The sequence below is a fragment of the Bufo gargarizans genome, chromosome 10 (assembly GCF_014858855.1).
Source record: "Bufo gargarizans isolate SCDJY-AF-19 chromosome 10, ASM1485885v1, whole genome shotgun sequence".
NCBI lineage: Eukaryota > Metazoa > Chordata > Amphibia > Anura > Bufonidae > Bufo > Bufo gargarizans.
The window spans coordinates 111,273,826-111,300,077 of NC_058089.1; the positions used below are offsets into that span (position 1 = coordinate 111,273,826).

A 26,252-nucleotide genomic window follows, 5' to 3' on the forward strand; every position below is an offset into this window, starting at 1 on the left:
GCTGTAGGATGTTCGAGCATGCTGGGAGTTGTAGTTTTGCAATAGCAGGAGGGCCACAGGTTGAGCATTCCTGCAATACACCATAAAAGCCACATTTAAAGTGCCTTTATGTTCAGCCGCTTCCCTCTGGTGGAGTAGAGAAGTCAGGGGCAATCACTACGCTCATCACATGGTCCGTCACATGATCCATCACCATGGTGATGGATCATGTGACGGACCATGTGATGACTGTAGTGACGTCATCAAAGGTCCTATTCCTCACAAAAGAAGACAGAAGAGATGCCGGCTACACGAACAAGTGGATTAAGGTGAGTTCAATATTTTATTTTTATTTTAACCCCTCCAGCGCTATTGTACTATGCATTCTGTATTAAGAATGATATTATTTTCCCTTATAACCATGTTATAAGGGCAAATAATACAATCTACACAACCTTGAACCCAAACCTGAACTTCTGTGAAGAAGTTCGGGTCTGGGTACCACATTCAGTTTTTTATCACGCGCGTACAAAACACATTGCACCCGTGCGATAAAAACTGAACAACGGAACGCAATCGCAGTCAAAACTGATTGCAATCACGTACCTACTCACGCGGGTTTGCCGCAATGCACCGGGACGCATCCGGACCTAATCCGGACACGCTCGTCTGCAAGGGGCCTTAGGAAACTGCATTATATTTTAATGTGTGTGCTCATCATTGGATGACAGACCCCTGACACAGCCCAATATATTGTATTAGTGAACCCCCTGACTGTTCTTTTCATGTCCCCCTTAATCCGCAGCTCCGCTGAAGTCAAGCTACTAACTAAGCAGCATGTAATTGCTGTGTTCCTGGTTTGTTTCTCTTCAGTTCTCGGAGGAGACATCAATTACCATTTACTTAATGAGCCCCTGTAATGACTTCCCTTCAACGTGTCAGCTTGTTAATAACTGGACACCACTGGGTAATATGCCTGATGCCAGATCTGATACTCAACCTAGCGCAGGGTTGTTCCATTTATTATAATTTTAATAACTTATATAGCGCTGATGTATTCCGCAGCGCTTTACAGCCGTTATCAGCAGGTGCTGGCCCGTAATGGGGCTCACAATCTATGTTCCCTATAGTATGTCTTTGGAGCGTGGAGGAAACCGGAGAACGTGGAGGAAACCCAGCAAACACAGGGAGAACATACAAACTCCATGCAGATGTTATCCTGGGTCGGATTCAGACTTAGGACCAAAGCGCTGTAACAACGGATCCATCATACTAACATGGGAAAAACTGGCAGGTGCGAAACACAGATAAGTGGCGCCTGCATCCCAAATTAGTAAGATGCGACATAACACCACTATGAAACATAACATATCACTAAGGTCTGTGTCATGCCAAAATAAGAATTTGGGTTGTCCTGGGTTCAAAACGAGTGGGGCTTATGTAAGCCCGAACAGAAGTGGGCAGTTCCTTCGGATTTGACTTTTCCCGGGTTGGGGCTTAAATGTCCCAAATTTACCAATGTTGACCTAAATATTAGACATGTAAGGGATCATTTATTTATAACTTCTAGTAGGAGTAATAGAAGAACTGCACAACATAGAGTGATAAGAATAAATGCTCCAGAATTATTACACGAGGAATGCAAGTAGTTACTAAAACAGACATGTCAGGAGAGGGGACAGGTCCTCTCTAATATGACATTGACCATGACTTATGATATTGAGTTCCATCAGCTCTTTACTGTATATATTATAAGTCATAGAGCTTACGGGTGAAGTAATATCCATGAGACCTCTAAATCTAAAAAAAACACCCGTCACTAAAAGCATATCACTCTTATTTTGTTCCATTTCATGCTCTGGTAGTAGACAATTCTTCTCATTCCAGGCCGCTCAGTGGTTTCTAGGTTAACCTGTCTCGCATAAGGCCAAGGTTTCAGTTCATTGCCATTTTACGACGTGATGCTGAAGTAAGCAGGTTGCAGCATATAAATTACAAGTGAGATGAAAGATTTACTGATATATACAGTATACATAATATATCTCGCCGTCCACTCACTTATTATAGCCCCAGGAAATTTGCATGCTGGGAATGCTGTATCAAACCTATTCATCTTAGCGTCCAATCACCTGCTACATATAAATACCATCGGCATCTGGAAAATGATTCATCAGATGCTTTGGTCTTTTCCCAAGACCACCGTTAATAATGAAGATGTTTCTTATGTAGATGCATCAGTTCAAGCAATAGACGATAAAAATAGTGAGGAGCCACTGTTCAGATATTTAATGATCCACAATGACAGTTCTGGTTCCGAACCCACAAACTTTCCGCTTGAATAAGTAACGGTAGAATTCAAAGACTTGTAATTTGTTGCCATGTCTGATCCCGTCCATCATGAAGAAATGGCAAGACTTGACGTTAACATTGGATGAAGTGAACAAGCCCAGAATGTTCTGATACCCCCCAAATTTTAATATCAGGAGAAAGCAAAACCTTAATCAACAGTTATTGTGAGGATACCCCAAAGGCACAGGTTATATTACCCCAATCTAAAAGCATAGAGGAATGCAGAACCTCGCTGTTTCCTACCATGGTCTGCACGGATATCATGGACCAAGGTAGCAGGTATAGTGGCTACTATGGAGCTCAACAAATATTCAACGCCCCTCCACTCAAAGGTAATGTGCAGCTAATTATGACCATATCTTCAAAATAGGTTATTATAGGGTAATATCTGGTGAGGTGTTTTGGTACAACAAATTAGTTCTTCTTTAAATAGGTTGTAAAAGGATCCCACATAGTGCTCTTGTATTGTGTGTTCTGTCAGTAGTTTTCGACCACTTTTAGTGTGTTCCTCTACTGAGGGCAAGTGGAAGTTGAGTAAGCCCTGCCATTAAGTATCAAAGACCAAGGCAGAGGATAGCCCAATTTGGTCCTGTTTCTCTATGCAAGCTATAACCACCAAGCTGTGTGACCAACTGAGACTATAACCGCCAATCCGTGGGCCTTCTCCTGTAACCACCATACTGTGTGTCCAACTGAGACTATAACTGCTAAGCTGTGTGACACTTCTTGTAACCAAGCTGTGCACCCATTTGAAACTATAACCACCAAGCTGTGTGTCACTTCTTGTAACCACCAAGCTGTGTACCCAACTGAGAGTGTAACCACCAAGCTGTGTACCCAACTGAGATTGTAACCACCAAGCTGTGTACTATTTCTTGTAACCACCAAGCTGTGTGTGCCCAACTCAGACTATAACCACCAAGCTGTGTGTGCCCAACTCAGACTATAACCGCCAAGCTGTGTGTCACTTCTTGTAACCAACAAGCTGCGCGCTCATCTGAGACTACAACCACCAAGCTGTGTACTATTTATTGTAACCACCAAGCTGTGTAACTAACTGAGATTGTAACCACCAAGCTTTGTGCCCCTGAGATCGTAACCACCATACTGTGTGCCCTTGAGACTAAAACCACACAGCTGTGTGTCACTTCTTGTAACCACCAAGCTGTGTACCCAACTGAGATTGTAACCACCAAGCTGTGTACAATTTCTTGTAACCACCAAGCTGTGTGCCCAACTCAGACTATAACTGCCAAGCTGTATGCTATCTCCTGTAACCACCAAGCTGTGTGCCCAACTGAGACAATAACTGCTAAGCTCTGTGCCATTTCTTATAACCACCAAGCTGTGTAAAAAATTGTGCCCAAATGATATTGTAACTTCTAAGCTAAGTGCCACTGTTTATAACCATCATGCTTTGTGCCCCTGCCAGAGTAAAGTTCTAACTGCTCTGTGGCTTCCTCCAGCTTTGCCATCCTTGAATTGGACACCATGTGAGGTCTAAGGGCCACACAATAAAAACTGACCCTCTTACAGAATTGTCTCCCCAGAGACAGCCCCCTTTCAAGATGTGGCTGCTCTACGAAACAGCTTATTCCTCTTGTAGTATCTGCCTGAAGGGAAATGTAGGCATTCAGATGAATGTCCATCCATGCAATACAAGCTGCTAAGATGGGAGCCACTCCTACAAGGTGTCTCTCCCTTCAGGTTCCTTAAGGGGTTCCCCCACTATGATGTCCAACCTCTTTAAGTCTTTAATCCCCCCACATTAATTCTCATGAATGATTTAAAGTGAAATAAGCCTGCCTATCTGTAACCTAGTCAGGAATACATTCAAATGCACTTTGCTTAAGTCAAGATGTGAAAATTTAGCATGACTTAAAAATTTATCTCATGTGATAAATTTAGGTCAAATATGCTTAGTAGAGCAAATTAATGTGAAGCTACGGAGGTTTTATGAATTATGTCTCACACTCCTCTGCAATTTGTTTTAGCACTTTCAGGACAAAAGAAAAAAGCTAAAACGGCTCCTGTGACCACGACCATTAGAAGACAGGGCTGTAATTTGTAAGAAACCTTAGAATTGTCTTCAGAGCTATCCCTGGAATAAGCAAGCGAGGGCAATATGATCCACTTCTCGCTATTGATGTTATTCCTATAAAGATTCCTCCCTCTGATCTGAACCATTAGGCGATTTTCTACACAGTTGTTTGTTGTAGCTGTATCTATGAAGGCAATTTAGACCAGGCACAGATATAGAGACACGTGGACCCTAAAACAATTTTTATTTTCTCTTTACATGATTTTGGGGATGGCCATCTTGCCTGAGCTGCTGTTAATAAAACTCAGGGACATGCTAAACAGCAGCTACCATGGGCCGTAGATACACAATAGACTGGTAATGAAAACTGATGTATATGGGAGAGTTTTCTAGACAAGCTCTGTGACCCGTGCAGAGGTGCATTGTGCAGGGAGGGGTAGTAGATAAGCTGTAACCATTCTCTATTGTGAATGGTTGTCTTATCTATATTTAAGATTGTAATCCTGCCTGCCATGATAATGAGATGACTGCTGAGAAGTGATCTCTACTGAACAGGGTACTTCAGTCTATTATAAGGCTTAGTAGCCAGTGCGAAAACTGAGACAATAACTGCCAAGCTGTGTTCCATTTCTTGTAACCACCATACTGTGTGTCAAACTGAGACTATAACTGCTAAGCTACATTCTATTTCTTGTAACCAACAAGCTTTGTACCCATCTGAGACTATAACCACCAAGCTGTGTACCATTACTTGTAATCACCATGCTGTGTACCCCTGAGACTATAACTGCAAAGCTGTGTGCCACTTCTTGTAACCACCAAACTGTGCACTCAACTGAGACTGTAACCACCAGGCTGTTGTCACGGCTGAGGATGGGTAAAATCCTCAGCCGTGCGATGCCGAAGATGTTACGCGCTGCTTGACCAGGACGATAGTATTAGGGAGCAGGTCACCTCCTCTCGCGTCCCTAAACTGACTCTGACTCCTAATCATATGAGTCAACCCTGAAGGTGGGAGGACTCATACACCGGATGCCTTGGGGTCCCTGCTAGCCCTCAGGATTGCCCTGGAACAAGGAGCAGGGTAAGACGACCTGTTCCTTCTGGACACGAAGGAACAGGAGTCTCACTGGCCAAGCTGCAGGGAAAGGAACATAAACAGCCTATGGATATGGCAGGAGGCTGAAAAGCACTTCCACACCTACCTGCCACAGACACTCAGACTGGGTCCCGTGCAAGACAGCAAGTGTCCACACCCAAACACAAATGGACATAGCACACACACAAACACACAGGAACCCAGATCCATAAGTGTATAACATAGCAAAGGAAAACATCAAATGAACATCAACATAAACTTAAGAGTCACAGTTAGTTTATGACCACAAGGGTGGCCCCTACTGGCAGATGGAATGCACAGGAGGCTGCTCCAGCCAAGCATGGCTGAAGCAACCCACTGAGACAGGGGCGGACTGGGCCGGGGGGCAGGGGGGCAATTGCCCCCCGGGCCTCCCTGGCTTGCTGTCCCGGCCGGCCGGCCGGGCCGGAATACACAGCCGCTTTATGCCAGGGACGCTTTATGCCAGGGACGAGACGGGGAGCAGGGGAGCAGTGCGCCGGAGCGGCGCAGGCGGCGCGATGACGTCATCGGCGCGATTACGTCATCGCGCCACCTGCGCCGGTCCTGCGGCCGTAAAGTGATTGCATCTCTGTGCTGGCTGGAGGCGGGAGTCCAGAGAAGCAGGGAGGTAAGTATGTCTGACTGACTTTTTTTTTTTTTTCTTTATTTCTGTCCCTATCTGGCTACTACTGGGCTGGCACTTTATGAGGGGGGTGTGGGGCAGGGGGCACAATCTGGCTAGTGGTGGCTACTCCTGGCACATTACTGCCAGTAGTAGCCAGATTAGGGGGGGGGCCCCCTATAATGTGCCAGGAGTAGCCACCACTAGCCAGATTGTGCCCCCTGCCCCCCACCCCCCTCATAAAGTGCCAGCCCAGTAGTAGCCAGATTAGGGGGGGGGGCCTATAATGTGCCAGGAGTAGCCACCACTAGCCAGATTGTGCCCCCGTGCCCCCCTGCCCCCCACCCCCCTCATAAAGTGCCAGCCCAGTAGACTACTGGGCTGGCACTTTATGAGGGGGGTGGGGGGCAGGGGGCACAATCTGGCTAGTGGTGGCTACTCCTGGCACATTATAGGGGGGCCCCCCCCTAATCTGGCTACTACTGGGCTGCCACTTTAAGAGGGGGGTGGGGGGCAGGGGGGCACAATCTGGCTACTCCTGGCACATTATAGAGGGGCCCCTATCTGGCTACTCCTGGCACATTAGTGGGGGGGCCCTATCTGGCTACTGGCACATTATGGGGGACCTATGGCTACTGGCAGATTACAGGGGGAGCTATGGCTACTGGCAGATTATAGGGGGGGCTATGGCTACTGGCAGATTATAGGGGGGGCTATGGCTACTGGCAGATTATAGGGGGGCTATGGCTACTGGCAGATTATAGGGGGGGCTATGGCTACTGGCAGATTATAGGGGGGCTATGGCTACTGGCAGATTATAGGGGGGGCTATGGCTACTGGCACATTATGGGGGGGCATATGGCTACAGGCACATTATAGGGGGGCCCTATGTGGCTACTGGCACATTATAGGGGGGCCCTATCTGGCTACTGGCACATTATAGGGGGCACTATGGGGACATTAGCTCAACTGGGGATATTACAATGGGGTATTTTGTGCACTGTCTATTATAAGGAGAATTATTTCTACTGGGGGGGGTGGGGCATTATGGTGGGCTTTATTACTCCCCCATGGTATGACCCCCTAGTAGCAGCCCCAGCCTCTCCCTGCTCTGTGACCCCTCTGCCCCTTCTCCAAATCCTTATTATGAAATCTTTCTCATTAGGATAAAACACAACATCAGCTCCGCCGAGCCCCCGGCCAAAGCGTAGAAGTGGCGTCCGAGATCCCCAAGGGTCAAGTAACTGTAAGTTTTCAAATGAAATATGTTTATGTTATACACATATAGCCTACACTGTGCCACACAATATACAGTTTCTCCTGCAAAAGTCTTTAAGTGTCATGGGGGGGACACAGAGCAGCGCCCAGCGGGGAGGAGAGAATACACGGATGCAACACTGTATCAGCCAGAAAATGACACTTTCGGCATTATACCAAAAATGCAATTTTCGGCTGATGTGTTTCGGCGGCCGATATATCGGAGCATGCCTAGTTTATTTTGTTTTACTGTGTTCTAATTTACATGGCTGACGGAAGTGGGGGGGGGGGGGGGGGGGCTCAGTGGGCCTCTGGGTGTTACTTGCCCCCTGGGCCAAAAGTTGCCAGTCAGCCCCTGCACTGAGACATGCCAAACACAGAGGCTTTATAGGCCTAAGTGGCCACACCCACACAGACACACCCAGTGTCTCACACACACAAAAAGGGAGTTAACCCTTCCAGCACCAGGGAAGGGAAAACACCACTTAAAGGGGAAGTGCACACAATAACAAAAACCAAGTGCACACATACACACATGACACACGCAACTGCATGCACAACATAGCAAGCTGCCATGACACAGCTCAGACTGCTATTCTGCCACATACATACTGTTGCCAGCGGCAACCACAGGTGAGGCAAATACCGCAGCCATCACCTGTGATTGACAACCAAACCAAAGACCGCTGACAACCGCATGCGGTTCAGGAGTGACGACCATAACCATGGCCGTGACAGCTGTGCACCATTTCTTGTAACCACCATACTAACTGCTAAGATGTGTGCCATTTCTTGTAACCACCAAGCTGTGTGCCCAACTGAGACAATAACTGCTAAGGTGTGTGCTATTTCTAGTAACCACCAAGCTGTGGGCCCAACTAAGACTGTAACCGCCAAGCTGTGTGCCCAACTAAGACTGTAACAGCCAAGCTGTGTGCCCAACTAAGACTGTAACCACCAAGCTGTGTGCCCAACTAAGACTGTAACCGCCAAGCTGTGTGCCCAACTAAGACTGTAACCACCAAGCTGTGTGCCCAACTGAGACTGTAACCACCAAACTGTGTGCCCAACTGAGACAATAACTGCTAAGGTGTGTGCTATTTCTAGTAACCACCAAGCTGTGTGCCCAACTAAGACTATAACCACCAAGCTGTGTGCCCAACTGAGACAATAACTGCTAAGGTGTGTGCTATTTCTAGTAACCACCAAGCTGTGTGCCCAACTAAGACTGTAACCACCAAGCTGTGTGCCCAACTAAGACTGTAACCACCAAGCTGTGTGCCCAACTATGACTGTAACCACCAAGCTGTGTGCCCAACTATGACTGTAACCACCAAGCTGTGTGCCCAACTATGACTGTAACCACCAAGCTGTGTGCCCAACTATGACTGTAACCACCAAGCTGTGTGCCCAACTCGGGCTATAACTGCCAAGCTGTGTGCCCCTGAGACTATAACTGTAAAGCTTTGTGTCACTTCTTGTAATCACCAAGATGCTTACCTATCCTGAGTATCAAAATCCTGGAACCCCCCTTTAAACAACAGAACATTTTCTGAGGACACATTCCCTTGAAGCCATAACTGGTAAGGGTGAAGCCATATCTTCATATCGGCTGTATAGTTCTGACTACAAATTACTAATAAAACCGGTCTCTACTGACAGCAGCGCACAGGACACGAATCACTGCAATAACCTATTCCTAGCTCATGCCAAATCATCCTCCAATACAGCAATTAAGCCATGAAAGATTATTAAAACTGACTCCGGAGTCATATAATTATTGGATCTTACTGCATGTTACTCACTTCTTGAAGGCCCCTATGACTTGGTTTAATTTATTTTTTCCCTTTAACCTTAAGTTTGTTGCCGGCTGGAACCTCTTATAATATGACCGGGTGTAATTATTTTTAGTTGGTTATGTTGTTCCTATAAGAACAGCTTAATTAACTCCTGAGCTATCCGTAACAGCAGAGCTCGGCGCTGATCTCTATACAAGAGCAGTACCAGCCGGCTCAGCTCTGCTACATAGAATGCTCTACACTAAGCTGTTCCCAAGGGTTCCTCTGGTCAACAGTGTCAACAATTATTTCTACAATGAATGATAATGAAACTGGTATTATACACACTGCATGATTAAAGGGGTTATCCGATCCCTGAAATGCGCCCCCCCCCCATATGCCCGGGCCCCTAACAAACAATGTACTTACCTGGCTCCCCGGCACCCGCGTAGCTCCTGGTCCCTGCGCGGCCTCCGCTGTATCTCCCTGTTGTGCGGATGAAAACATCCGGCGTCGGGTGGGGGTCAGCTAATGGCAGGTGGTGACGGGGAAGACCCTCCCTAGCATCGCGGGTGACACTAGGGAGGTTCGTCCATGTCCCTGCCTGCCATTGGCTGCCCTTCTCCCCCTGACACTAGATGTTTTCATGCGCGCAAGGGGAGAAGCAGCAGCAGCCATGTGGGGACCACAAGCAAAGTACATTGTGTGTGAGGGGCCCGGGCATATGGGGGGGGGGGGCATTTCAGGGGTTGGATAACCCCTTTAATTGGAAATGCAGTGGTGGCACATCTCCTTTAATATTTCTCTTTTTTTATTTTATCCATGTATTGTAAGAATACATAGGTTCCCATGCAATCATTAAGTTAATTAATATATACTATAGTTTACATAAAGGCTATGAACACCTTCAGAGGCATTTTATTGCATGTTTCTCATTTTGGGCTAAAAATAATTTTTTCAATGGATCTTTATTTAAAAAAAATTGCGTTTTTTGTCCTACGTCACTTTTCATTTTACACTGATTCCGTCATGTTGCTGTTCTGAGGGCTGGATGTATATAGCCCTTATCTCTGATCTCCTGACCACTCATAAACACTCATTATAGTTAAATTCTTATCAAACTGATAAGAATATGGCTTAAAGGGGTTGGCCCATCTCCTACATTGATGGCATATTGATATCTGGGAACCGCACCTATCTTTAGAATGGAGCCCGCAAAGTAAAGCAGAGCGGACCGCACATAGACGGTCACCCTCCATGCAGTTCTATGGGAGTGCTTAAAAGTCCCATAGAAATTAGAAATAGAAATGAATGGGAAGCGAGGCCACCAGTCCATTCACTTCTATGGGGCTGACGGAAATAGCTGAGGGGTCCGCTGTCTTTCACTTTGCGGACTCTATTCTAGAGATAGGTATGGTCCCATAGGTGAAATATCCATAGCCACAAAAAGACCAATTAAATTTTTTTTTATGCATTTTTAAAAAGTAGCCCCAGAAGGTCTTCATAGCCTGTATGTAAACTATATTAATTCACTTAGCGACTGCATGGAGCCTATGTATTCCCACAATCCTAGTAGAAGAAATGGATCAGCACTCGGCCTTTGATGCTAATAAATCTTCACTTTATTGTCATAAACAGAATACAGGCAAATGTGATGCTTTTCAGATAAACAGCCTTTTTCAAACAAGCATCGGTGGGGTACACGCCACACAGGAGAGTGTCATTACACTAGGACTCCATCTTGATTGTGCCTCTTTTTGCTATATATATATGTACCATGTTGTATAATGTGACGTGCTTGTTTGAAAAAGGCTGTTTAGCCGAAACGCGTCGCATTTGCCTGTATTCTGTACATGGCAATAAAGTGAAGATTTATTAGCATCAAAGGCCAAGTGCTGATCCACTTCTTCAACTTGGATGTATGGGCCATCAACCCAGGATACGAGCATCATCACCTTCTTCCAGAGTGCCGACTGATTATTTCTACAAATTCCCACAATCCTGGAATCCAATAAAAAAGATGAATATTAATGGAGCTGCGCCACCACTACCATGCTGAAAAGATGAAAGTAAGCAATGTTGTCATTAACACCCATTAAAAGCAATGCCTCATTACAAAGATATTCACCTACGATGCTAGGGATGGTGCCCCCTGGCGTTACAGGTGCTGCCCATTTTGTCCGTCTATCCATCGGACCCCATTTTGGTGGCTTAAATTGTTAAAGCCTGCTAAAATGAGATCCATTCACCTTGACCAAGTGCTGTGAAATTCTGTGTGCGAGGGGCGAATGCTTCTGCCTTGAAAGAGGACACCATACAGGATTGAGCATGCTCGGCCACCAGAACAGAGTCGTGCAGGTGGACAGAAAAATCTGACGGAATAAGTAACGCCAGGGGGCGCCATCCTTAGCGTCATAGACAAATGTCTTTGTAATCAGGCATAGCTTTTAATAGGTGTAAATGGCATCTTTTCAGCAGGAGGTGGCGCAGCCCCTTTAATACATACAGTAACTTTTAAATGCCCATGGTGAAAATGTGTATATGAGACCCATGTGAACAAAGACAGCAACTAACTATAAAAATACCGCCATATATTTCGAGTGAAATGCCACACACAAATAAATGCCACAGAGTCATCTCTTACTTACTAGCACAAAGTGGCCCTGACATTAAAAAACCATGCCAGGAAATAGGGGTCATGAAATGGTCTGACTAGTGCTATGCAAGAGGCAGGAGGAACATAGGTGATCCACACCCGTCAACGAGTTGGTGGACACGTCCACTGTCATGATCCCGCCTAGGTGCTGAGAGTATCCCTAATACCTATACAGGGTTGATGCCCTGACATGAGGTGACACTGTCCTCAACCTTCCCCTGACTGTAGTCACAATAGGAAGTCCCTCATCAGCTCCAGACATGCTTTATCCAATGTTTTAGCGCAAGACTCCTCAGGAGACATGCTAGTCTTCTGCAAATCATCTCCATGCTGGTTGCCAATGGTTAACGGGTATCATGCTCTGGGGTTCAAAGTAAAGCTCATATAAATATATATAAGTATATGACAACCTGGACAAGACATTCCCCTTGATGCATGGTTCCTGGGATAAATTTTTGCCCTTTGACAATTTCCAATTGCTGATGATATACATTAGAGCAGGATTGGGCAAGGCTCTGCCGTTTATCTCAGGATTCCCAGTCAGCTGTTAATGTGGTCAACTCTGCATGAAAAACCTGATACCAGCAAGGGTCAAGGCTGGCGGAGCATCCTGGGAGATATAGATGAATGCCAGTTGGTCTGCTGTGTGGTTAAACACCATGGGAGCTATATATAATAATACAAATAATCAATGGTTCTACAGTAGGTCTGCTATCTGGCTGAGGATCTCGGGAACCATAGACCAGCACCACTGGATGTATAAGCCAGTAGAGCCTCACGGGAGGTGTAAATGTATTTTTCAGATATTGTAAATCATGAAGAACAGGAGTTTTCCAAGGCTGAACATTGCAAACAATGAATAATGATTACTATTTATGTCAGGAAGCAAACAAAATCTAGAGATTTATTGAATATCAAAGGTGTGACTGCCCTAAAGGACAATACATCGTAAGAGACCTGGTTCTGCTGTTCCATGAGTGAAGACTGGACCCTGTAATGGCTGTAAGGCCACAGGCACAGCAGTCAGCTAAGTGACCATAGTTATAAGCAAGACTAACCTAAATGTGCCTTCTGTGCCTTAACCATCAAGAAACCTCAACACATATCAGTCAGCCACTTTCATCTCATTGACAGATGCTCACCTTTCTCCTCTGAAGTCCTGTCCTCCACCCAAAGGACCTGCAGAAAGGAGAAAGTGAAGACATTACTTGGGCTGTTGATTTCATTAAAGGGGTTTTCTGGGTGTTTGATATTGTCATATTGATGACCTATCCTCAGGAAATGTTATCAATATCTCATAAGTTGGCGGTGACACCCGGCACACCGGCCGTTCAGCTGTGTGAAGAGGTTACGGTGCTTCAGTGAGTGCCGCAGCCTCTTCCTAGGCCAGTGGTGTCACGTTCATCAGTCACATGCCCTATGTGAATAGGGCCTGAGCTGCAATACCAAACACAGACACTATCTAATGGGATATCCAATGCGCTGTGCATGGTAAGCTGCAAGGAGGTCACAGCGCTCGCCGCTCGCCAATATCTTCAAACAGCTGATCGGTGGGGTGTCGGGAGTTGGACCCTCAACAATCAGATATTTCTGACCTATCCTAGTAATAGGTTATCAATATTAGACACCCAGAAAATCCTTTTAGTATGTGATTGTGGGGGTCCATTTGCTGGCAGATCCAAGCACTGCTGCCTCTTCACGCCATACCAAGCACAGTGCCATACATTGCGTAGCGACTGTGCTTGGTAATGCAGCTCAATCTCATTCCCTTGAATGGTACTTTAATACTCAGAGGCCATGTGACTGATGAACATGACGTCACAGCCCTAGGAGAGCTGCTTCAGCCTCGTCAAACAGTTCATTAATGGGAATGTTGGGAGTTGGATTGTACCAATCAGATATGGATGACTTATTCTGAGTATAGGTCATCAATATATAACTTCCGTAAAAAGATTATCTATTAATATCTGAAGATAGGTGGTCACCGAATGATCTAGAAGGATCCAAGTTCCCAATGAACTAGTAGAAATATGGAATTATGCCTGAGGGTCAAGTCTAGAAGAATGCAACCTGAGTTACATTGTATCAATGCTACTATGAAAAGATGAAAGTTGTCACAGTCTTGATGACAGATGATGTCAGAATCTCATGCCGATTCTTAGGATTGGGTTGCTCCATGGTTGTAAAGACTTTATTTTAGTTCATTTCACGATATACATTTACATGAATTTTTCTAATGTTTGAAGGGGTTGTATGAAGACACGTACCTTAGGTGTCATGGGGGTTAGCAAGATGAGGAAGTTCAGCTCAGGTTCTCTCCACCCTCCTACATCTATGGCATCCATCTTTCTTCACAGACAATCGAGCAAAGGTAAATCTGAGAACGGGGGGTGGACTGACCATAGACTCTACAGGGAAATTTCCTGGTGGGCCAATGCCCAGGGAGCCATCCAAGCTCTTCTCACTCGTACATAACAATCTGATGCTCTCAGCATTAATTAATGCTAGGTGCATCAGGTACTCATGCATCAGAAAGTTCCCTCCTTTATTCAACTGCATTGCCGTCCTAAGGACTGCAATACTGTTGAATACTGCATCTGGGGCAGCAGTATTTTTTGCTGGACCTTAGTGGTTGGTTCTGTTGGGGTGGTATTTTGTGCTGCACTACTGTATTGCTGTCTACTTATGCTGGCCCTGTCTTCTGTCACTTTGGACCTGCCTACAACATGGGCCACTTTTATTTATTTTTTTCCGGGGTGACTTTAAGTTCCCAGTCCACCACTGGATGAGAAGGAGACATGTACAGACAATGCAAATGATGGGAAAATGGGGAAGGAAATTGTCTTGTGCTCAGATAGGAGTTTGGTGGCTTTACCAGTAATGGAAAAGGTTTGGCCTAGCTAGAGGGTGACCTTTCCTCTATAAACCTCCTATGCGAGTGACAGTATTATGACGTTATCGAGCAGCCAGAGGTATTCCACACACTAGTTTATAAGATGTCATGTCGCTGTTGCATATACCTGGGGGACATACAATTTCATTATTTCTCGGTGTACATATCAGCAGGATAGAGCCGCTATATTATCCTTCTAGACTATTACATATTAATCTGTGTCGAAAATGGAAATTCGTGGACGTAAATGGATGGATTTAATGTGTTTTCCATACATAATGTCTTTTGATGAGGATTTCCAAGCTAAATGTTAGTGCCCAGAATCCTCTGCTCCATGGGGTTTTCTGAAGAATGAGTAATTATCCCGTAGGATCGAATGAAATGTGCAGGCGACTTCTCGAAACTCTTTGTGAACGCAACCCTAGCTTCAATGTAAAGTCAATAGAATGCCCCTTGCCTCATCAAGTATTCTGCCTTGACGTACAGATTCACCAGGCTGTGTGGGAGCTTACTGGCATTTACAAGAGCAAAGAAGCTAGCAATGCCTTTTGGCTAGTCAATAATGGAATTACTGTGGGCAGCTCCATGCCATTCCCGGACGGTCCGTCAACGATGGAAGTGGTGTGAACTCCTATGACACTTGGCCACTGGTTGCCGCTTGTTTTTGCCTTTGTTTTGTACTTATTATAAAATACTCAATATAGTAAACCAAATCTATCATTGGGAACCTCATGAAAGGTTCTCCTGCACAATGTTATCACCCCTGCCACAAGTTCATACGTCCAGTTTTGTGGCAATTGATACACACTTACATCATCATTAGCTTTGTATCTCCTGTTGTGCTCCATTCTTTGATGATTCTCCTCATAAACTTTTTCAACCGCTCTTCTGCAAAAGGAATTGATTAGAGGTCACCATTTTTATAAAGTCCATCACAAACCTTGTACTCATATTATGGTCATGGAATACTACCAAGGCACATCATAAATATTCAGTTAGGTGAACTAGTGGGAGGAAGAAATATCATCTGGGCCACTCTTCATACGTAGCATGTTACGCACCATCCCTCACTTCTATGGTGAGCTCCTGCTGGCAACCAGGAGCCTCCACTGCTTGAGCAGTGTCTTCGGTAGTGGCTCTTCTGGATTGGGCTAATTCTCTGCTTTTGTTTACTGAAGGCAGGAATTGTAAAGGCTTCTGGCATCCAACTATGACTTCATGCTCTGGCAGCCTATTTAAAGCTGTAGCACAGTGGCTGGTGTTTAAAGGCTATGGACACCTTTGGGGCATTTTTTGTTTTTGCATTTCACTCATTTTGGGCTACAAACAATTTTTTCAAATGCTCTTTATTAAAATATTTATCTGCAGTTTTTGTGATATATGTGGTTAAAATCAGTCTATTTGCTCATAAACATTCATTTAAACCATATTCTTATCAGTTTCATAAGAGTTTAGCTATAATGAGTGTTTATGAGGTCAGGAGATCAGAGACGAGACTTCACATGATCCATCAGCTGATGGAACTCTGCAAATAGACTGATTTCTAACCACATGTATCACAAAAACTGCTGAACATTTTTAATAAAGACCAATTGAAAAAATGTTTTGGGCCCCAAATGAATAAGATACAGTCATAAACAAATTGCCCCAAAGTTGTCCGTAGGCTTTAAAGGGCAATCCTTCCTGCCTCTTTACCTGATCATTGCTATTGCTAGTATACATGATCCTGATTATGACCTTGTTAATGTTGCTGACCACATGCTTGCCTTTTAGCCTTGTCCTTATGCATTGTCTGCCTGGTACCTGTTGTCCTACTCCTTGTTTTGACTCTTGGTCCTTCCTGACTACATGCTGGCAGGGTTCGAGGGTATGTCACCCTTGGCAGTCATCATCCTTGATGTGACCAGATGATGAGAAGTACAGAGCAGGATGTTATTTCAAATCCCGAAATAAAAATAGGACAGGGTCACCCTGAGCCGTGCCCAACTGAGGTGGGAGCAGGTGATATTGGATATATACAGAATATAAAGTGCTTTATGGAACAGCAAGTCTAAAGTCACTTTGGGACAGCTTGTGATTATTATATGCACTGACTGCCTCGTTACGATACCTGAGAATCACCGCTGATGTTTAATGCTGGATATTTCTAGTCAAGGATGATCTCAAGGAACAATGCACTACTTGTAGGCTTTACTAAAGGACCCTTTGAATGTTCTCAGAAGACATTTCTTGAGCAATTTAACCCATTTCATTGAGGTTAACCTTCAGCTAAATGGGCAATCTTGAACAGAGGTCAGTGGTCTACCATAGATGTAATTGAGTTTTCAACAATTTTCAGCAGGATGCTGTCTTCTATATACCAGTCTTCAGCTATGAGTAGGATCTATCAATGTGGTTCTTCACAGAAGTTGAGAATATTTTGCTGTCAAACTAAAACTAACAAGGATCTAAATTCTCACAGTTCTTCTCGTTAGCAGGGTCCTTTTACAATAAGAAGATGACAAAGTTTGTCTCCTGCTGGGACTCCCAATGATCAGCCATTATCTGCAGAGAAACCTGCAGCACCACAACAAAGGCCCACACCTGCTCAACTGATCCGGCATGCTGTTCCATCAGCTGACCACTCCTGTAAAGCCTTATCTCTGATCTCCTGATGTCATAAATACTTATTATAGCTAAGCTCTTATCAAAATCATAAGAAAATGGCCTAAATTAATGTTGAAGAGGTCAGGAGATCAGAGATAAGGCTCCACATCCATCAGCTGATGGATCTCATGAGATCAGTCTGCACATAGACTGATTTTTAACCACATGTATCACAAAAACTGATGAAAATGTTTAATAAAGACCAATTAAAAAAATGATATTTAGTCCAAAATGAGGCAGAAAACAGTCTGCTGGAGTTTACTAGTAATGAGCGGCATAGGCAATAGTCAAATTCGCGATAATTGTGCGCAGGTCCCCCAAGCAATCCAACAAAAATCAAGCAACTTTTAGGTTTACTGGCTCTCCGTCAGGTGAGAGCTGATCTTGAATGTCTCATTGCACGCAAGGCTGCCATTGTAAGGTATGCTGACTGTACCTGTCTCATGGATAGGTTGTTGGCTTGCACATAGTCAGCTTTTGGCATACAGCCTTTGTGTGATTGTCTGTTATATGTTGTCTATTGTATGTTATAGGTAATGACTTATTTTAAAAATAATATAGCATCTATAAAAATAAATTATTAATGACAGGTAGGAAAATACTTATAATACAAATTTATTAATGATAGGTAAAATAATAACAAAAAAAAAAAGGTATGGATGATAGCATAATAAGGATAAAGAGAAGCTATATACAATAAATGAAAAAAGATTATAGGTTTATCTAGAATATTTGCGATGATAAAAATATAACATTATATTCTAGATCTTCGCAAATTCTCGAAGTGCCGATATTTGCAATAAAAATTCGCGATTAGAATATTTGCGCTCAACACTAGAGTTTACTAGATCCAGTCCAACTGGATACTGCTGCTCTCTGCTGGACCCTATTGACTAGAATGGGATCTGATAGGGATCCTCCGGCCTCTTTCCAGCATGAGTGCCAGGTTTCAGACAGACAAAAAACACTGCATACCCTTTCATTTTCTGGCTTTAATGACAACCCAAGATGGACCAAATTTATTAAGAGGCATGTGCCTCTTAATACATTTGGTACATTTCACCCCTGACGATCTTTAGTTTAGGACTGGTTTATGAAAATCTGTTCCATAATGCAATGTAATAATGCCATTCACTACATAAATTATAGTGCCTAATAGTGCCCAAATGACATTACGGGAAACAGCTTCAGCGTGGCAAAAGAATAAAGTTTGTAGATTATTTGAGGTGTGGGAATGGGTCCCTAAATAGTGGAGGTCCAAAGGCAATTTCCTCTGTTGCTCACTCTGTCTAGAGTTTTTACTTACATAGTTTGCCAAATTAGCATAGCGTTTCATTGCATCTCTGCACCAGTTACTTGCAACACAGTGATGTCCTATAGTGACATAATACACTCAAATACAATATTATTCATTTGGAGTTTTAGGGGATTTTCACACTAGCGTTTTTGTTTTCCAGCATTGAGTTCCGTCACAGTAGATCAATACCGGTGATCAGTTTTATCCTAATGCATTCTGAATGGAGAGCAATCCGTTCAGGATGCAGCAGTTTTCTCTCCGGCCAAAAATACTGAACACTTGCCGGAATGCCGGATCCGGCATTAATTTACATTGAAGTTTATTAGTGCCGGATCCGGCATTAAGTGTTCCGGCAAAACGGAACCGGCTTTCCGGTCTGCGCAGGCGCAGACCTTTAAAAATGCAAAAAAAATTAATACCGGATCTGTTTTTCCGCATGACACCGGAGAGACGGATCCGGTATTTCAATGCATTTGTCAGATGGATCAGTCTGACAAATGCCATCAGTTTGCGTTTGGATTGCCGGATCCGGCGGCACAAGTGTGAAAGTACTCTTACTCTTGTTTGCTTCACATATATAAATGGGTTATCCCCTGATTAATGTAAAACATGAAAGTCTGATATCATAGTACATGACAACCTCTTTCTAACAAATATGGAACTGGCCCTGTATCTCACATGGATACAGAGATCTCCCCATTCATTACTCCAATTACTCTGCTATATTTATTTTAAGCTGGTAGCTTAGGGTGTGTGTGTGTCTTTTCTCAGGGGTGTGTCCTTTCTGCTGCAGCTGGTGGCAGTTGAAGGATGGAACTGAGCAAAAAAATAAGATTGCCATCCACAGTGTCCCCATTGCCATCCACAGTGTCCCCATTGCCATCCACAGTGCCCCCAAATGCCATCCATTTCCCCCATTGCCATCCACAGTGCCCCCAAATGCCATCCATTTCCTCCATTGACATACACAGTGCCCCCAAATGCCATCCAGTGACCCCATTGCCATCCACAGTGCTTCCAAATACCATCCAGTGCCCCATTGCCATCCAAAGTGCCCCCAAATGCCATTAAGTGCCCCAAGTGCCATCCAAAGTGCCCCAAATGCCATCCAGTGCCTCCATTGCAATCCAGAGCCCATAGTATCATCCACAGTGCCCCCATACACCATCCACAGTGCCACCAAATGCCATCAAGTGCCCCCATTGCCATTCACCGTGCCCCCAAATGTCATCCAGTGTCCCTAGTGCCATCCACGGAGCCCCCCCAGTGAGATCCAACGCATAGCAATCAGTCAGAAGCCTATACACTGACTGGCGGTCTAGGCGTATGTGCAGCAGTGTGCAGGCATTGGGACCAAGGAAGGCCGGCAAGAGGCGGTGATGTCAGCGATGACACGCTGTCTCCTGAGAGGTAAAGAAGAAGACGGTGTTGGAGCGGAAGAGCTGAAAACCCGACAGGAGCGGTCAAGTGACCGTGAAGAGGACCGTGGAAATGTCCTAATTTTTAAAGGGTGACTGGTAACTAGTTTATTAGAGCTAGACATGTATACCTGAGTTAGTCTGTCAATGATTGTCAAAAGATCTGTAATTACCTTATAATAACAGCTTTCATTAATGTCCCCTGTCCCTTTCCACTGCTCCCTTAAAAGACAGTTGCTAGGGCTTGTCTGTCTCTGGCTGAGAAGACAGGAAGACGGAGGGGCGGTCCTTCACACTGCATTAGGCTTCAGAGTGCGGAGGCGTGTCTCTCTGGCTGAGAAGACAGGAAGACGGAGGGGCGGTCCTTCACACTGCATTAGGCTTCAGAGTGCGGAGGCGTGTCTCTCTGGCTAAGACTGGAAGACGGAGGGGCGGTCCTTCACACTGCATTAGGCTTCAGAGTGCGGAGGTGTGTCTCTCTGGCTGAGAAGACAGGAAGACGGAGGGGCGGTCCTTCACACTGCATTAGGCTTCAGAGTGCGGAGGCGTGTCTCTCTGGCTGAGAAGACAGGAAGACGGAGGGGCGGTCCTTCACACTGCATTAGGCTTCAGAGTGCGGAGGCGTGTCTCTCTGGCTGAGAAGACAGGAAGACGGAGGGGCGGTCCTTCACACTGCATTAGGCTTCAGAGTGCGGAGGCGTGTCTCTCTGGCTAAGACTGGAAGACGGAGGGGCGGTCCTTCACACTGCATTAGGCTTCAGAGTGCGGAGGCGTGTCTCTCTGGCTGAGAAGACAGGAAGACGGAGGGGCGGTCCTTCACACTGCATTAGGCTTCAGAGTGCGGAGGCGTGTCTCTCTGGCTGAGAAGACAGGAAGACGGAGGGGCGGTCCTTCACACTGCATTAGGCTTCAGAGTGCGGAGGCGTGTCTCTCTGGCTGAGAAGACAGGAAGACGGAGGGGCGGTCCTTCACACTGCATTAGGCTTCAGAGTGCGGAGGCGTGTCTCTCTGGCTAAGACTGGAAGACGGAGGGGCGGTCCTTCACACTGCATTAGGCTTCAGAGTGCGGAGGCGTGACTCTCTGGCTACAGCAAGAGTGTATGGGAAGTGAGGGAAAGCAGTTTTGGCCTCAGAGAACTGGCAGAGGAGCCATCTTGAGAAGGTCATCATATTGTAAATGTTTAAACAGCCGTAACTAAGGGAAAAACTCAAGGAAAACAGTGGTACGTGAAGAAACTAAAGATTGCTTTATGCATAATGCTGCTGCAGCAGTAACATATGCTAAATAGATTTTTTTATGAAAACATGACACCTTTTAAGGTAGGACCGGAGAACCCCTTTAGGAAAATTGCTCTACGGCAGCCCCGTGGGCCATAGACACAAGGGTCAGGAGGGAACCTCACTGACTTCTATGGGAGAGTTTTCTAGGCATGCTCTGTGACCTGTGCAGGGGGCATTGTACAAGGATAGAAGAGATAAGCTCTGACAATCACCTATTGTGAATGGTGGATCCTCTCTTATTTATACACAGAGGTGATATCATTACAGGCAGGATGAGAGTGACAGATAAGCAGATCGCTGCAGTAAAGTGATCTGTACAGACCAAGAGGTAGCACTTATTACTAGACTTAGTGGCCAGTGCAAAAACTGCAGGTTTTTATGTTTTTTGTTTAAATATAGATGACATGGAAAATTTTAAATCTCACCAACAATTCTTTGAAAATATGTTAAACATTAAAACGTGATTTAGACATTTTCTGACGACACATTTCTTACAAATGTATTAAGATCCAGGTGCAGTTTTCTGGCACATATTGAACCAGAATTTTGGCCAATTTTGATTAGTAAGTTATCCCCCATGTATCTACATATCATCTCCACCCAAAATGTTTCATCCTATTCCCAGAGAGGTATTTGCATATTATTTTCCCATGAAGCTTTGCCACTAAGTCTCTATACACGGCTGGTCTCCCTAATGAGAGCGGGTACTCCTCCTAAACTGTGAGAAAATCAAACAGCAGTAATGGCTGGCTGCAGGGGAGCTAATAGTTTCTCTGTTTCATGTGTCAGCAATTGAGGGCACGGGGTGTAGTATCAGTAGAACATTCAAGTCGGGGGGCACATGAAAAAGAAAGAAATCTAGGGCGATTAAACGGAGCCGAGAGAAGAAGATAATTATCCGGAGATAGAGAGAAGCAAACTGGACTTATAATGAGGTTTTGCTGATCGACAAGAGAGAGAGAAAGAGAGAGAGCTGCAGGAAAAAAAAGATAATTGCTTGATAGATTCTATTACTTTTTTAGAAACAGAGATGGTAAATGATGGCTAAGTGTATTTAATTAGAGTGGGGGTGTCTGCTGACTGCCAGAGCTTCTCAGAAGCAGGCAGAGTGCAGGTGTGAGGGAGCGCAGGCAGTGCCAGGGGGTGGCAGGATGGGGAGCGGGCACTGCAGCTCAGATAATGGTGGGATGATTGTTCCTCCAGTCTCCTCTCCTTCTATAAAGATGCCAAATGTCACCTCACATGTAATAGTGGACAACCGGAGGCGTCGCTTAAATCTCCTGGTCCCTGGAGCACCCTCCTTACCATCCCCCCTGCATCCACACCGTATACAGTGACTTCCCATAGTGTAGGATGTCTGTCTGTCTGTCTATCTATCTCATATCTATCTATCTATCCGGTATTTATCTATCTATCCAGTATCTATCTATCTCATATCTATCTAGTATTTATCTATCTATCTATCTATCTATCTATCTATCTATCTACTGTATCTAATATCTATCTCATATCTATCTAGTATTTATCTATCTATCTATCTATCTATCTATCTACTGTATCTAATATCTATCTCATATCTATTTATCTATCTATCTCATATCTATCTATCTATCTATCTCATACCTATCTATCTATCTATCTATCTATCTATCTAATACCTATCTATCTATCTATCTAAAGCTACTTTCACACTTGCGGCAGGACGGATCCGACAGGCTGTTCACCATGTTGGATCCGTCCTGCGGCTATTTCGCCGTGCCGCCGGACCGCCGCTCTGTCCCCATTGAGTATAATGGGGACGGGGGCGGAGCTCCGGCGCAGCACGGCGGTGCACAGCGAAAGCCGTCGGACTAAAAAGCCTGACATGCAGTAATTTTAGTCCGGCGGCCTTTGCCGCGCACCGCCGTGCTGCGCCGGAGCTCCGCCCCCATCCCCATTATAGTCAATGGGGACGGAGCAGAGGTCCGGCGAAATAGCCGCAGGACGGATCCGACATGGTGAACAGCCTGTCGGATCCGTCCTGCCGCAAGTGTGAAAGTACCCTAATACCTATTTATCTATCTATCTAATACCTACAGTCATGTGAAAAAATTAGGACACCCTTTGAAAGCATGTGGTTTTTTGTAACATTTTTAATAAAAGGTTATTTCATCTCCGTTTCAACAATACAGAGAGATTAAAGTAATCCAACTAAACAAAGAAAACTAAAGAAAAGTCTTTTCAAGATCTTCTGTAAATGTCATTCTACAAAAATGCCTATTCTAACTGAGGAAAAAGATAGGACACCCTCACATGTATTCCCTCTTAAATTGGCTCAGATCTCACACAGGTATATCACACCAGGTGCACATAATTAGTAGATCGTTACTCTGCATGTTGAATGAGGCTTGCCCTATTTAAACCTCAGACATTTAGTTTGGTGTGCTCCTGACTGTTGAAGTGAGAGTGAGCACCATGGTGAGAGCAAAAGAGCTGTCAGAGGACTTCAGAAAAAAGATTGTAGCAGCCTATGAGTCTGGGAAGGGATTTAAAAAGATCTCAAAAGATTTTGAAATCAGCCATTCCACTGTCCGGAAGATAGTCTACAAGTGGAGGGCTTTCAAAACAACTGCCAACATGCCCAGGACTGGTCGCCCCAGCAAGTTCACCCCAAGAGCAGACCGCAAGATGCTAAAAGAGGTCTCCAAAAACCCTAAAGTGTCATCTCGAGAACTACAGCAGGCTCTGGCTACTGTTGATGTAGAAGTACATGCCTCTACAATCAGAAAGAGACTGTACAAGTTTAACTTGCATGGGAGGTGTGCAAGGAGGAAACCTTTGCTTTCCAAGAGAAACATCGAGGCCAGACTGACATTTGCCAGAGATAAAGTTGACAAAGACCAGGACTTCTGGAATAATGTTCTTTGGACAGATGAGTCCAAAATTGAATTATTTGGACACAACAGCAGAGGACATGTTTGGCGTAAACCAAACACAGCATTCCAAGAAAAGAACCTCATACCAACTGTGAAGCATGGAGGTGGAAGTGTCATGGTTTGGGGCTGCTTTGCTGCAGCAGGACCTGGTCAGCTCACCATCATAGAATCCACGATGAATTCTACTGTGTATCAGAAGGTGCTTGAAGAACATGTGAGACCATCAGTTAGAAAATTAAAGCTGAAGCGGAACTGGACCATGCAACATGACAATGACCCAAAACATACTAGTAAATCAACCAAAGATTGGCTGAAAAAGAAGAAATGGAGAGTCCTGGAATGGCCAAGTCAAAGTCCAGATTTGAATCCCATTGAGATGCTGTGGGGTGACTTGAAAAGGGCTGTACGTGCAAGAAACCCCTCAAACATCTCACAGCTGAAAAAGTTCTGCATTGAGGAGTGGGGTAAAATTTCCTCAGACCGATGTCGAAGACTGGTAGATGGCTACAAGAACCGTCTCACTGCAGTTATTTCAGCCAAAGGAGGTAACACTCGCTATTAGGGGCAAGGGTGTCCTATCTTTTTCCTCAGTTAGAATAGGCATTTTTGTAGAATGACATTTACAGAAGATCTTGAAAAGACTTTTCTTCAGTTTTGTTTGTTTAGTTGGATTACTTGAATCTCTCTGTATTGTTGAAACGGAGATGAAATAACCTTTTATTAAAAATGTTACAAAAAACCACATGCTTTCAAAGGGTGTCCTAATTTTTTCACATGACTGTATCTATCTAGTGTATCTAATATCTATCTATCTAATACCTACCTATCTATCTATCCAGTATTTATTTATCTATCTATCTATCTACTGTATCTAATATCTATCTATCTATCTATCTATCTATCTATCTATCTATCTATCTAATATCTATCAATCTACCTACCTAACTACAGTGCCTTTAAAAAGTATTCATACCCCTTGAACTTTTCCAAATTTTTTCACATTTTATTTTATTGGGATAAATAAAATCCAGTGTGACCAATGGCTTTCAGGAGTTACCTAATTAGTAAATAGAGTCCCCCTGTGTGAATACTTCTTCAAGGCACTGGTTCATCTCTCTATCTATCTACAATATCTATCTACAATATCTCACAAAAGTGAGTACACCCCACACATTTTAGTAAATATTTTATTCTATCTTTTCATGGGACAAGACTGAAGATCTGACACTTTGATACAATGTAACGCAGTCAGTGTACGGCTTGTATAACAGTGTACATTTGGTGTGACCTCAAAACAACTCGTCACACAGCCATTAATGTCTAAACCGCTGGCAACAAAAGTGAGTACACCCCTAAGTGAAAATGGCCAAATTGTGTCCAATTAGCCATTTTCCTCCGTGGTGTCATGTGGCCCGTTAGTGTTACAAGGTCTCAGGTGTGCTACATTTTGTGTGATCGCTCTCTTAATGGCTGTTGAGTTATTTGGAGGGCACACGACATTTACAAGCTGTACACTGACTACTTTACATTGTATCAGTGTCAGATCTTCAGTGTTGTCCTATGAAAAGATATCATAAAATATTTACATAAATGTGAGGGGTGTACTCTATCTATTTAAAGTTTTTTTTAAAGTTTATTTTAATAAAAGACGTGGAAAGGTTAAACAAATGTCAGACTTACCCTCATTGAATTCCTGCTGGTGCCGATCCAGCACTTACCAGGCACAAACTAATCTCCACTTCTTGGTTCTGATTCAAGACTCATAAAATAGGAGGAGATGCCCATTAAGTCAGTCAGTGGTCACAACGGTGACCCACCTTAGCCATTGATTGGCTGACCGGGTATCTCCTGCCAGGGAACTGGAGACCAGCGTGAAGTTGGTAAGTGTTGGTGTCACGGCTGTGTCATGTTCCGGTGGTTGTGGACCGTGCCACTTGTGCCGTGCATGCTTGTTGCCGGTGGCAACGTGTTGTTTTAGCATGTTTGGATATTTCCCCTTT

The 26,252-nt window shown here is 44.5% G+C and overlaps 1 protein-coding gene across 1 annotated transcript in view; it reads right to left on the minus strand.

Annotated features, from left to right (window-relative positions):
* Positions 1 to 26,252, minus strand: part of LOC122920828 (serine/threonine-protein kinase Nek11-like) — a 202,856-nt gene that overhangs the window by 35,503 nt on the left and 141,101 nt on the right. The window contains exons 11-12 of the mRNA XM_044270580.1: positions 15,508 to 15,583; positions 12,945 to 12,981 (exon numbers count right to left, since the gene is read on the minus strand). Of these exons, the coding sequence (XP_044126515.1) occupies positions 12,945 to 12,981; positions 15,508 to 15,583 (113 nt within the window). The remainder of the gene's footprint in view (positions 1 to 12,944; positions 12,982 to 15,507; positions 15,584 to 26,252) is intronic.